General features: G+C 33.8%; 1 protein-coding gene across 12 annotated transcripts in view; it reads left to right on the top strand.

Moving 5' to 3' along the window:
- Positions 1 to 14309, top strand: part of Ush2a (usherin) — a 738328-nt gene that overhangs the window by 527783 nt on the left and 196236 nt on the right. For 11 of the 12 annotated variants that reach the window (XM_078022812.1, XM_078022814.1, XM_078022813.1 and 8 more), the window contains 3 exons: positions 5456 to 5665; positions 7010 to 7212; positions 9213 to 9325. In XM_078022812.1, coding sequence (XP_077878938.1) covers positions 5456 to 5665; positions 7010 to 7212; positions 9213 to 9325 — 526 coding nt within the window. The remainder of the gene's footprint in view (positions 1 to 5455; positions 5666 to 7009; positions 7213 to 9212; positions 9326 to 14309) is intronic. The other variant, XM_078022816.1, reaches the window with a different exon arrangement.

The raw sequence follows: 14309 nt of genomic DNA, 5'->3' as shown, positions 1-14309 counted from the left end.
GGGATATACTAGCAGATCATTAGGGATTATTTTGAAAACTTATATCCAATAAATTGGAAAACCTAGAAATGGGTACATTTCTAGAAAAATATGGTCTCCTAAAACTGAATCAAGAGGACATAGAAAACTTAAACAGATCAATATCTTGTAGTGAGATATAAGCAGTAATAAAAAGCCTTCTAACAACAACAACAACAACAAAGCACAGGACCAGATGGATTCTCAGCTGAATTCTACCAAACCCATAAAGAAGAACTATTGCCAATACTCCTCAAATTATTTAATGAAATAGAAAGAGATGGAACATTCCCAAATTCATTCTTGAAGCCAGTATCACACTCATTCAAAAACCAGATAAGGAAACATAGAGGATAAAATTAGAGACCAACATTCCTGATGAACTTAGAAGCAAAAATATTTAATATTAAAAAATCATGTTCAACAACAAATTAAGAAGGTGGTACACCATAATCAGATTTTATTCAAGAAATGCAAGGATGGTTTAATGTATACAAATCAATAAATATAATTCATCATATTAACAGAATTAAGGACAAATCACCTAGTAATCACAATAGAGGCAGATAAAGCCTTCCACAAAATTCAGCACCCATTAATGATTAAAACACTGAAGAATCAGGAATAGAAGAATAACTCAATATAATAAAGGCCATTTATGAGAATCCCAAAGCCAACCTCATAGTAAATGGGGGAAAACTGAAAACATTTCCTTTAAAATTTGGGAAAAGACAAGGATTTCCACCATCTCTACTCCTATTCAATTTAGTGCTAGAAATTCTAGTCCAAGCAATTGGGAAAGAGAAGGAAATAAAAGGAATAAGAGTATGAAAGGCAGAATTTGAATTATTCCTCTTTTCATATATTATGTTTCTACACAGAGAAGATCCACAAAACTCCACCAAAAAACTGCTAAAGCTAACAAACAAGTTTGGCAAAATATCAGGTTAGAAAATCAACATACAAAAATAGATAACTTCCTACATACCAATCATGAATTTTCTGAGAATAAAATCAAGAAAACAATTCCATTCATGAAGCCTCAAAACTAAAATAAAATACCTAGGAATAAATCTAACCAAGGATACAAAAAGCCTGTATGATGAAAACTACAGAACATTGAAAAAGAAATTAAGGCAGATCTCAGAAGATGGAAAGACCTCCATGTTAATGAATAGGCAGAATTAATATTAGTAAAATGGCTATACTATCAAAAGCCATATACAAATTCAATGCAATCCCCATGAAAACGCCAATGACATTCTTCCCAGAACTGGAAAAAATAGTCCTATAATTTATATGGAAGAATAAAACACCCAGAATAACTAAGCCAAAAAAGCAATTCTGGAGACATCACAATACATAACTTCAAATTATACTTCAGAGCTACAATAACAAAACTGCATGATACTGGCATTTAAAAAGACACATGGACCAACGGTACAGAATAGAAGATGAGACAAACCCATATGAAGAAAGTTATCTGAATCTTGACAGACGTACCAAAAATATACATTAAAGAAAAGACAGTGCTGGGAAAACTGGTTATCAATGTTTAGAAGAATGAAAATATACCCTATCTCTCCCACTGCACAAATCAACTTAAAATGGATCAAACATCAAGGTATTAGACAAGAAACTATGCAACTCCTAGAAGAAAACAGGATCAACACTCTAGCCTTTAGGCACAGGCAACCACTTTCTCAATAGGACCCCTATAGCCCAGGAAATAATGCCAAGAATTAATAAATGAAATGGCATTAAATTAAAAACTTCTGCACATTAAAGGAAACAATGTAAATTGTAAAACCTCAGAATGGGAGAAAAATATCTGCCTCTCTGACATTAATCTCTGACAGACGATTAATATCTAGAATACATAAAGAGCTCAAAAAACTTTACAGCAGAAAATAAAATTAGTAAATAGACAAATGAACTAAATAGACACTTATCAAAAGGAGAAATACAAATGGTCAACAATTACATGAAAAAAATGTTCAACATAATTAACATTTAGGGAAATATTAATCAAAACTACACTGAGATTTCATCTTACACCAGTCATCAAAAACACAAATAGTAATAAATCCTGGAGAGGACATGAAGAAAAATGAACACATTTACACTCTTGGTGGGATCATAAATTAGTACAACCTCTATGGAAATCAGTAGGGAGGCTCCTCAAAAGACTATGCATGGAACCACCGAATGACCCAGTTATACCACTTCTTAGTATTGACCATGAAGAATTAAAGGCATCTTTCTACAGTGATGCATGCATACCCATGTTTATAGCAGCACAATTCACAATAGCTAAATTATGGAACCAGCCTCTATGCCCATCAATAGATGAATGAATAAGGAAATCATGCAATATATTCACGATGGAATTTATTCAGCATAAATAAAAAATTGGGGCTGGGGTTTTGGCTCAGAGGTAGAGCGCTCCCCTCGTGCATGTGAGGCACTGGGTTTGATCCTCAGCACCAACTAAAAGTGAAATAAAGATATTGTGTCCACCTACAACTAAAAAATAAATATTTTTTAAATGAAATAATTGCATTTGCAGAAAAATGGAACATGTTAAGCAAAATAAATCAAACTCAGAAGATTAAAGGTTGTATATTTTCTCCCAGATGAGGAAGCTAAAAAGGAAAACAAAGAAGGGGGTGGATCTCTTAAAAAATCAAAGAGATCAGTAGAGGAAAAAGACCAAGGGATGGGGTATGGGGAGGAAGAGAGGAAATGCTGGAGAGTGATATTGGCCAAATTATATGGTTATAGTTTATGCATGCACAAATATGTAACAATAAATCCCATCAACTATGGAATTATAGTGCATCAATTAAAAATGTGAGAAAAGAAAAAGGGGATATATGTGGAAAGAAATTCTGTCTTTGAAGGTTATAGACAGTATTTGCCTTATGCAATGAATGTTTTAAAAAAGGAGAAATGCATTCAGATCCAGTTTTCTCAATAGGAAAGGTAAAATTTACTTGCCTCCTCATCCTAGCTATTTCAGTTTTAATAGCCTTCCTCTCTGAGACATAAATTCAAGGTCAGTAGACTTTAATTTTGTGCTGGTCTATTGAACTAAGGATATCCTCTGCTTCTCAAACAGTTCAATGGTAAGAGCTTTCTGAAATTTAAAGACCTTATTTGAACACTAAGTATACTTCTATGTGCACACTCCCAGAACTTCTCATGTGATGATCAGGAATATAAAGATCTGCATATTTAAGTTTTTCTGTGATTTGGACTCTGAACAGTAAAGTCTACATGAATGAAGAAAGAGGAGTATTGAAGCAGATATTGGCAAAAAACAGGACAGGGCAGAAATATGGCACTTATCCAAAGATGTAGCCTTTTTCTGGTCACAAGAGCCTCTGTTGTATGCAGTGAGACAAAGACAGTAGAATAGAACCACCATCTTTTCCTATCTTCTTCAGGACAACAGAATCTGTTCTACTTTAAAGGGGCTGACATATGGTACGTAGCTAAGAATGGGCATTTAATGGGATTTCATCCAGGCTTTAATGTATGCTCATTGCCTCATCTTGACCTTGAACTTGTGGTGATAGTACCAATGTATTTAGTAATGTCTATCTAACTATAGTAATTGAACTTGATAGAAGAAGTATCAGGCATATTTAATAATCCAAATAAAATCCATTTATGTTTATTAGTAGAGTTTAAAAGCACTTCATTGATATTATATCTTAGGTCTTGACTTTCTAATCAACCCACTCAAACTAAAATGCAACATAAATTTCAAAACTAGTTCACTTTCTATTAAAAGACACAAGCCAAAAATGAATGTGTAATAATATTGTAAGCCAGTGAATGAAGGAATTTTGCACTCACAATATGTGTGGTTTTCCAGCCCTTGACTGATACTGTTATTTAGGAAAATATTAAAGTGTAGCAATAGGTATTCCTGCCAATGAGTAATAACACACTTACTATTAAACTTGTTTACATTTTTTTTGTCATCAGAGAAAGGAGACATCTCAATCCCCCAGTTTTCCAAATTAGCAGTGAAAGGTCTACTTATATAAAGTCTTCTGATTATACTGGCTTATCACCTTTTCAAATATTGCTAGAGATAAAGTGAAAGTAGTAGTGTGCTTAGGAAAAATAGAAATTTAGTGTTATTTTTTATGCAATACTGCCAAGATCTTAATGTAAAAGTGTACTTAAAATCTTAGAGTTCCCAAAGCTCTGTTACTTCATTAGGATCTCACATATGAGAGATCACACTTAATAATCTTAGAAATGCCAACTTTCCCTCTTGATCCTTGATCCTTGGACTAGTTCTTGACCTGGTTTGGATACCTAATCTGACTTGTAATTTCAGGAGGCTTGTAAACCAAGACTTCATCCCCACCCTAACAAAATCAAGGTAACAGTTTCCTGATTAAGGTCCTTAAAATAATATCAATGCAAATAAAGTAATGTACTACTTATACTAAAGCATATGACATATGTATATGTCTACTATATATATATATATATATCTGTGTGTGTGTGTGTGTATATATATATATATATATATTTATGTATGTCTAGCACACATCTAGTATGCTACATATACTAGAGCATATGACCCTTCTTATGGTCTCTTTGAGAATGATAAGAGGCAGGTAACAAAATGCAGAGCTTAGGACAAAAAACAGAGAAACTGGGTGGAAGAAGAGAAAAAAATTTGTTTTTTTTTTAAAGATAAGAGTAGAGAAATTGGGTTATATCTGTGGGACAGATAGTGGTTGATTTGGGCATGTTTTTAGAGTTTGCCTACACCATAGAAACTCATGGAGAAAAGTAGGACAAAAGGCTGAGATCTTTGATTAAAAATTTGATCATCATCTTAGGATCCTACTGAGCCAGCCATTTCAGAAAGCATGCCATACACCACTGCTGCATTGGCAGTGTACATAAAATGATATCTCTGTAAGTGTATTTCTAGGTATCATTTAGCAATTTTATTAACAGGTTGAAAAATGCCTTCAGGATCTATGTCAGGAAATGTCCACATTTGTCTTAGCATAAAATTCTCTGAGGAATTATGCTACTTAAAATAGAAGTTGTTGCATGTATTGTATATATTTTTATTTTATTTTATTTGGCTTCATCGGTTATATCAAATTTTTGAAAATAATTTGAATAATTACAAATAGCAAAATTAAAATCTTTAAAGTAAATTTAAAAATTTATATTCCTACATCTGATTCTATGCAATTAATTATGACATAAGGAAAAAGGTAAAAAGTGTTAAAAAAAAATCTAACTCCACCAGCACCATTATGAAGAAGTTTCCAGAATCTTTTCCAAAGCAAAGTTCCCACAAGCTTTCTTTTCTAGAAATAGCTATTATCTATTTCCACTAAGACCTTTCAGATTTGCCATATTTATGGTGCTCTGCACTTATTGTTAACAGCTTTTCAAGACCTACAAGGAGATGTTGAATATTATACACTGTTTTGGAGTTCTTCTACCTCAAATGAATCTCTGAAAATTCTCCCAGATGCCCACTCTCATGTCATTGGACACTTAAATCCCAACACAGATTATGGGATTTTCATCTCTGTCTTCAATGGAGTCCACAGCATCAATAGCACAGTACAGCATGTGACCACTGGTGATGGGGGTGAGTGCAGATTCTATGGGATACTCGGCTACAGAGATTCGAATTAAATTGATTGATTTTTGCTGAGGTTGATATCAGTCATCCCTCCATTATAAAATTTCCGGTGTTGGAAGAGAGGAGGTCGGGGCTAAAATACTTAAGTGCTTGCTGTCATCAAGTGGTAGATCAATAAGTGGTCCCATTGAAATGGCAGCGAAAGTCTCTAATAATAGTATATTAGCCCTGTTTGCTCCTGTTCTTTTCCTTGTATGCTTAGTTTGGAGCTGAGTTCACATCAATAAATGGTGACATTTAGGAACAGTTTTTTTTGTTTTGTTTTTTTATAATTTGCTCTCAGAAGTAATATACTTTTCAAACAGCAGCCAAGCACAGTGAAGACCCTCTCTGAGTCACCAACAATGGTACGTAGAAGTTCAGCCATGGAGAAAAATTGCCTATGACTCATTTCTAAGCCAGTTAGCAAGGGGGAGGAAGAAAGGGAAGCAACTTGTGAATCTGAAATGTATTTGGAATGGTCTTTCTAATCCTTTTGGCTTTATAAAGTCTCATTATAAACATTATAATATCATTACCTCCCAAGCAAGTGTTCCAGGTCATTAGCAGAGCTCTTTAAGTGTGGAACCCATTTCCCTTTGTGATGCCAAAGGTCAGCACCTTTTGTTTATAAAATAGGATGAATCACAAGGACAATTTTTCAACTAGTTAAGATGGGTTCTTATGATAAAAATAGGTCTTTGCATAGTTATTTCTGACATGCTTGAATAATTGTGTAATTTAACGCTAAGCAAGATTTTTTTCCTAATGTTAGATTTCATCATTACCTATGGTAATCAACATTCAAAATCATTTACATAATGACAATATTGCATTATTGCTTCATATTGCTTGAGTTACAAGCTAGTAACATCAAATGATTTTTCACGTTCCACCAGCCCTCGATGTATTTGAGTTTTATTTTTTGCTTAAGGAGCAAATTTTCTTTTCTTCCTTCCCCATCCCCCACCCAGGAGGTATGGAGTGAAGGGATGGAAAAAAGACAAATAATAGATATGTGTTAGTGGTGCAGATGGGTGAAGAATTTGTCATCATATCCCACTGGTCACATAGTATTAAAGATTAACACTATGCTGGTGATATCAAGCATTTTTCCACCAATTCTTATGGTTTCTAACTGAGAGTATAATAAGCCAATTTACAGAGGGCTACAGACTGTGATAACTTCATCAGAGGAGAGCAGATAAGCAGCAGACCCTTTGCTAAACCCAAATACTAATCTGCATTTAGTTTAACAAGTGCTTTTTCAGAGACAGCTGGAGTTTATTCAGTTTCTTCCTTTAATTCTAGAGCCTCAGGGCATGCTTCCTCCAGAGGTTGACATCATCAACAGTACAGCAGTCCGTGTCATCTGGACGTCTCCTTCAAACCCAAATGGCGTTGTCACCGAGTATTCTGTCTATGTAAATAATAAGCTCTACAAGACTGGAATGAACATGCCCGGGTCGTTTATTCTGAGAGACCTGTCTCCCTTCACTATCTATGACATTCAGGTTAGAACATTGTTTTTTTTGATGGTTAAGCTTATGGATATGTTAAATAAAACATGTTGCGCTATGTCACTAAGTGGATATTTTCTGTCTTGGTAACAGATTATTTATTTGGTGGGAGAGGGGAGAGGGAATAAGGAAATTGATCAAAATTAAATCTGTTTGCTGTGGGCCAACTTGAGTCTCTGGAGAGAGGATAATAATAAGTTGGAAAACAACGGTGATGAGGATGGTGATGGAATTTCTCAATGACAAAATGGAGCTAATCACATGCTCTTAATAAATCTTGTCAAACCTGCCTTTTTCCTTAGTTTTTTAATTGACATCAAAGCAGAATCAGCCTGTGAATGGGGAGATGTTCTTTCTAATTCCCATTTTTGCTATTTACTAATTTAACATCTTCAGGGAAGTTACATAACTCATTTGCGTCCATTTTCCCTTTGTAAGGGCAGTGGACTAGATGACTCCAAACAGTCTACCCATCCCTAGCATTCTTGATCCAGAATGCAAGAGAAAAAATCTAAATAAAAATGCCACGGACAAAAAGATATTGAAGGATTTCATCTGAGGATGAAAGAAATATATCAATTCATCATTCGACAAATGTTCAATGACCCCCATCTAGGTGAGAGCAGTTGTATTTAAACTTTTTGCCCTAGGAACTCTTTGAGAATCTTATGAAGTCAATGCAGTCTGCCCTAGAAAAATATTTATATACCTGTGTGACAAAATTTAGCATGAAATTTCAGAGAGTGCATTAACCACCTGAAGTCTAGCTCATAGGCCATTTCAGGGTCTTTGACTTTAAAAGTAGAAATAAATATAGGGAATCCTAAGGCATATAAAAATAGACCTTTCCCTTAAGAAAATGAAAATCTTATTAGATTCCAAGTTTTAAGAGATAAAAAAAAATGCCACATGCGCAAATGAGTGAAGAAAATATTATTTCAGGAAGTCAAAGCTTATAAACAAAATATACAATTTGGTAAATTCTTAAAATCTATACTGGACACTAGTTTTAAAAAATAAATGAATAAATAGAAGAGCAGTATTATAGAGGGAGGAGAATAAGAGAAGGGAGGAGGGGAGCCAAAGAGGAAGAACTGGGAATTAAAACAGCCAAATATTTTCCATGCATGTATCATTATGTCAAAATGAACTCCACTGGTACTTATAGCTAGAATGCACTAATAAAAACATTTTTAAAAAACCCTATGCTGGAAAAAGCCCATCTTTGTACTGGCTCATGTTTGGCTGATTTTTTAATTGAGAGCAGAATTGTGTTGCCTTGTAGATATTCCAGTCACAGTCTTTTGTATTTTCATGTACCTCTCCTCTTACTACTTATATTCCTTTGTGTTACTCATTTTTGATAAACCCCATTTCTAATCTTTAGTTATTCCACCCTCCTCAGTTTTTATTCAAATTAGGTGGCAGAATTAAAGGGGTGAATGATGATTTTCTGCTGTGATTAAGGTAAAAAGGACCATTGCAGCTGGAACAAATGGATATAAAATAGCTCAGCCATATTGGAAGTCTTCTCCAGGCTTCATTTTTCTTCCATTAGACATTAGCATTTAGGCTATTTGTTGTAAAGTGTCAAGGCTTCCAGAGGATATCATCATTACACTACTGGGTTATAGATCTAGAGAGCAGGATGCAGTGATAACCTATTATGCTTGCAAACTGTCACCTGAGCATCTTCCATTCCTTGACTGGATGCTGAGTAGATTAATAAGTCTTTACTTTTCTGAATGGTTAGAACCAGAGCTAAGCATCACCATTCTAATCACTACATCAATTGTGCTGAACCCAATTCTGCACTGTAGTTGGAGGTTATCCCACTGGAGTCAATTAACATCACAAATGAATGTTTACAAAACCCTAAAGGCCATAGAGAACTAAGAGATTTTTATGAAATGAAAGTACCTGGATTCAGTCCACTGTCAATCCCATATTTTGAACATGGTTGAATCTATCTTTTTTCTAAACTATTTTTGCAGATTGAAGTTTGTACAAAATATGCTTGTGTGAAAAGCAATGGAACTCAAATCACCACAGTGGAAGATACTCCAAGTGATATGCCAACACCTGTAATTCATCACATCACTTCAAGGTACCAAAATTTTTATTAGTTAATCTGAAGAACTCTAATCATAAAAAAATGGGAAAAAAATCAAAGTTAACATTTAAGCCATGACAGTCTCCCTTAAAATTGCTATAAATATGTGTATTTATCAAATTTTATATCATTTCACTTATGTTCATCTTTATTTGACATCCAATAACATTGAAACTGACTTCCCTGATACCACTTCCCTCATTTAACAATCTATGAACAAATACTTAAATGCACAAAAGTCTCCTTATTTAAATAGGTTCTTCAGTGAATATTTATGTGAAGCCAAATAAGATTTTAAATGGAATAATTACTACCACCTTGATCTCTTTTGAAAAAGCTTGAGTCACATATATCAGATTGTCCTGAAGCTAGACATATATGTGAAATAAATAGAGCACACTGTTTTTGGATAACCATTACAAGCTGTATCAGATTCTGGGAAGAATCTATTTTTCTGTATTCTTTTGGTGCTGAGAAATGACTATAGTTTGAAAGTGAGTCTCTTCACAATACATCATTAAAAGTAATAAGATTTAATGATTTCCAAAGCCAAAGGTGATCATGGTTCATCTCTTGATATCAAGTTGAAGCTAGAGAAAAAAATTGGAGCACTCCCACATTATATTTTTGCCTAAGCCAAATGAATTCCCCTTGTACCCACATATACACATACATACAGTGACTAAAATAATCATCCATTGTATAATGTTTCAATTCTGAAGGATTGTTTTCTAACAGATTGAAATTACTGGGTCTTTTTTTAAGTCACTGCAAATACTGGAAAACACAAGTAACTGGATTCTTACCTCTTTTTGGTAAAAATTTGTCTTCAGTATATTTTCTATCAAATACATGATAGATGCTGATCTAGATTTTGACATGCTAGTTAGTTAATAATTCCCTTCATAATTTTTACTCAGGTATCCATGGGATTGCCTCTCATGCAGGAAGGAAGTAGTCAAGTTAAATGAGCACCAGAGACCATTATTTATTACTTAATTAAACATATTTATGGCTCTAATATAAAAGGTAAAAGTAACACAAAAAAATATGGCATGATTCTAAATTTGTAAAGTTCTAGTCCACTATGGGACACACTTCCCTAAATAAATGTTTATAAAACAATGCAAATAACACCATGAGAGAGGTTGGCAATATGTAAGAAGAGCATAAAGAGGAAAATTCCAAATCCTACCCAGGTTATCAGTGGCATCCTGGAAGATATGACATTTGAGTTCTGTCTAGAAAAATTCAAGGAAGAATTACAGTTAGGTAGGTGGATATTGTCAAATTCTTGTCTGCTAGCATCCCCTGATTCAAACCCAGGTGAATGACATAAAGGGGTATGTCTTAAATTATATATTTATGTGGAGCTAAAAATAATCTCTAAGCTTTATGAGAAACTGAACAAATGTGTCTGTGTCTCTAGGGTGCTTTTTCCTTTAAGATGATTCTTTTAGGTGATAATGAAGGAAAAACACTTTTGTTGTGGTTAAAAATTGATTACACCCAAATACATTAAATTAATGGCAAGATCATTTAAAAGAACATTGTACAACAAGAGCAAGGACAGCGAAAGAAGCATCAACAAGAGATTTCCATACCATTTTGAAATCAGTGTCTCTAAGGGAGAGGCAAATGATAAAGTACACTGGAGAAGTTTACAACCAAAGTATAATGGTTGGGACAGGAAGAACCTAATTTTCCTGCAGAAACTCTAAGTGGCTGAGCACATAGAGGCTTTAAGGATTTTTGAAGAGGCAGGGAGTGGGTAAGGTTCTAACCTGAACTCAGGAGATTAGATAAAAGCCTTAAGGAAAAAAGGGCAAGAAGCAACCCTGGTCTCTTATCACTACACCTGCATCCCCTTGTCTATTTCTTTCCACCTGCATGGCAAAGTCCCTCCACCAGGCGAGAAGACATTTATTCTTCAGAGAAACTTAACAAAGGCAGTAAGAACTAGGGATATAAGGCACAGGGAATCTGAGATGAAGGATAGAGATAAAAGCAAAGAGAAAGCAGGACTAACATGGATGGTGGAGCACTTGACTACTTTTCCCAGCTCTGCTCTCAAAAGCTAGTGTTCAGCCATAAATGCCTCCTTACTGGAACCTGAACATTCTTCTTTAGATTGAACAAATGACTCAAATTAAAATATTTCCAGTTACTAGCAGTTAGCGATCCTTTAAGGATATAAAAGCTGTTCACCCACTGGACATTCAGGGGGGAAGTATGTCAATCAATGAGTCTCACTTGTCTGTAAAGCTAGTCATCTTATTTTAATGCATTACTCTTAAAAAATAAGTAGATCAAAATAAAGACATGATTTAGAAGACCCGGAAACAATATGTATGAGAAAAAAAAAATAGAACCTCAAAGAAAAAAAAGAAGGAAATCCTCTATCCATGCAACAAAACAGGATACTTTTCTAAAAAGGAATAATCAAAGTTGGAAGGATGGGGGTGAGCTTCATGGATATTAGAAATATGAAAACTGGATTGAAAGGTTGGATGAAATTTTGAGAGAATGTCTCTGAAAGTGCAATTGAAAACAAGGACATTTAAAAAAGAAAATTAAAAACCATCTGGGAAATCTAACACTTGAAAAATAAGATTGCAGAAAAAGGAAACAAAAGAAAAGATAATCAAAGAAAGATGCTAAGAAAATATCCCAGAACCAAAATCACTGATGTATAGATTAAAAGATGCCCAAAATGGCAATACTGAATGGCTGAAAAAGAATTGTGTATAAAGGGATTTTATCAGGAATTTGCTCAATACCAAGTTTTAAAAACACCTTCAAAAAACTTCCAGGAAGAAAATACAGATTAAATACATATGAATTGGGAATTTGACTCTAGTCATCAGATTTTAAACAGCAGTATTCACTGGTAAAGGATAATATAGTGCCTTCAAAATTTCTAGTTTAAAAAACTGTTCATTTACCAATATCTCCCCATGTTCTTCTTAGATTTTTTATATAGCAATGTGATTATAGTTAATGAAAATATGTCATAATATTGAAAGCTATGGAGAGTACCTGTAAAGTCCCCTCATCATAAAAATGAGAACTATGTTAGGTGCATCAGCTGACTAGCTAGATTTAACTATTCCACAATGTATATATACTTCAGCACACTCTAGAAAAAAAATAGAACCTCAAAGAAAAAAAACCACACAAGGTTATATGTCAATTTTTAAAAAAATAAAAATGAATTTTAAAAAATGTTCTCAATATGCCATAGTCAACCAAATTTCAATGAAATATGAGTTTTGAGTATAAACAGTTTAAGATAGACAAAGAGAAAAAATATAGATTCTATTAAAAACTGACAAGTATGTGAAGAAGGCAGCCTATTTATGATAACAATTTAAAAACTTCTGAAAAGATTCTGGTTTCCTGAACTTGTTTATTTATTCTCTTAGATTTCAAAAGTGTTTTATTTTTAGTTAACTCCCAGTAAAATTAATTCTTACTGCTCCACAGTTCTAAGAGTTTTGACAAATACATAGAGTATGGAAACACCACCCTAATCAAAATATTAACCGGTTCCACAATGTCAAAATATTCCCTCATGGTGTCCTCTTACTGCCAACTCCTCTGCCATCCTTTCCCAAACTAAGCGAATGCTGCTCTGTTCTAATTTCCACAATTTTTGCCTTTCCATATTGTAATATATATAAATAGCAGTTTATGTCTGGGTTCTTTAACTTAGTGTAATGCATGGAAGATTTATTTCTCATATTACAGTTGTTACTTTTCACTGTGAAGTATATTCTATTATATGAAAGCACCATAATTTGTTCATAGTTTGGAGTAGATTTCTGCTTTTCATGACTACAAATAAAATAACCATAAACATTTATATACAGGCTTTTGTGTAAACTTACATTTCTTCTTTTCAATCCATGTGCCTTTTATTTCTTCTTCCTTCCATATTGCACCATCTAGTTCAGCAAGGTGATAGAAGCATATCCTTGACTTGTTACCAATCTTTGAAAGCAAGTTTTCAATCTTTTGCCATTAAACATGATGTTACCTATGCATTTCGGGAGATGCCTTTCATCAGTTTGAAGAATTAACCTTTTATTTTTAATTTGCTGAAAGTTTTTATTATGGATATGAAATTTTGTCAAATGTTTTTTTACACTTTTTAAATTCATAGGATGGTTAATTATATTGATTGGTTTGCAAATAATTAACTAATCTATAGTCTATGTATAAACCCCACTTGGTTGTGGCATATTTTCTTTTTTACATACTGATAGATGCAATTTACTATTATCTTCTTTATCTATACTCATGAAATACATCAGACTGTGTCTTTTTTCTTTCTCTATTTTGGGAATCATGGTGATTCTGTCCCCATAAAATGAGTTGAGAAATATTCCTTTCTCATATTTTGTAGAAGAGATTATCTTTAAAAAGTTATTATTTATTTCTTAAGTGTTGGTAGAACTTACCAGTGAAATTTACTTTTTTATGAAGTTTTCCTTGGAAAAAGATTTTGAACTCAGAATTCAGTTTTCTTAATAATTTAAAATGATTCAGGGGCTGGGGATGTGGCTCAAGTGGTAGCACCCTCGCCTGGCATGTGTGCGGCCTGGGTTCGATCCTCAGCACCACATATAAAAACAAAGATGTTGTGTCCGCCAATAACTAAAAAATAAATATTAAAAAATTCTCTCTCTCTCTCTCTCTCTCTCTCTCTCTCTCTCTCTCTCTCTCTCTCTCTCTGTCTCAAAAAATTTAAAAACAAAATGATTCAGGCTATTTTTTTTCAAGTAAAGTTTGTTATCATGTATGTACAAAGAATTGACTATTTTCACCAAATTTGTCAAATATGTGGGCAGAAAGTAGTGATTTGCTTATTTGTTTAAGATGGGCCCTTGCTATGTTGCCCAGGTTGGCCTTGAACTCATGTTCCTCCTGCCTTGGCTTGAAGAGTTGCTGGGATTATAGGCACGTGCCACCATGC

This window comes from Ictidomys tridecemlineatus, chromosome 10, assembly GCF_052094955.1.
Source record: "Ictidomys tridecemlineatus isolate mIctTri1 chromosome 10, mIctTri1.hap1, whole genome shotgun sequence".
In the NCBI taxonomy this organism is placed as follows: Eukaryota; Metazoa; Chordata; class Mammalia; order Rodentia; family Sciuridae; genus Ictidomys; species Ictidomys tridecemlineatus.
This window is presented reverse-complemented; position numbering and strand designations above follow the sequence as displayed.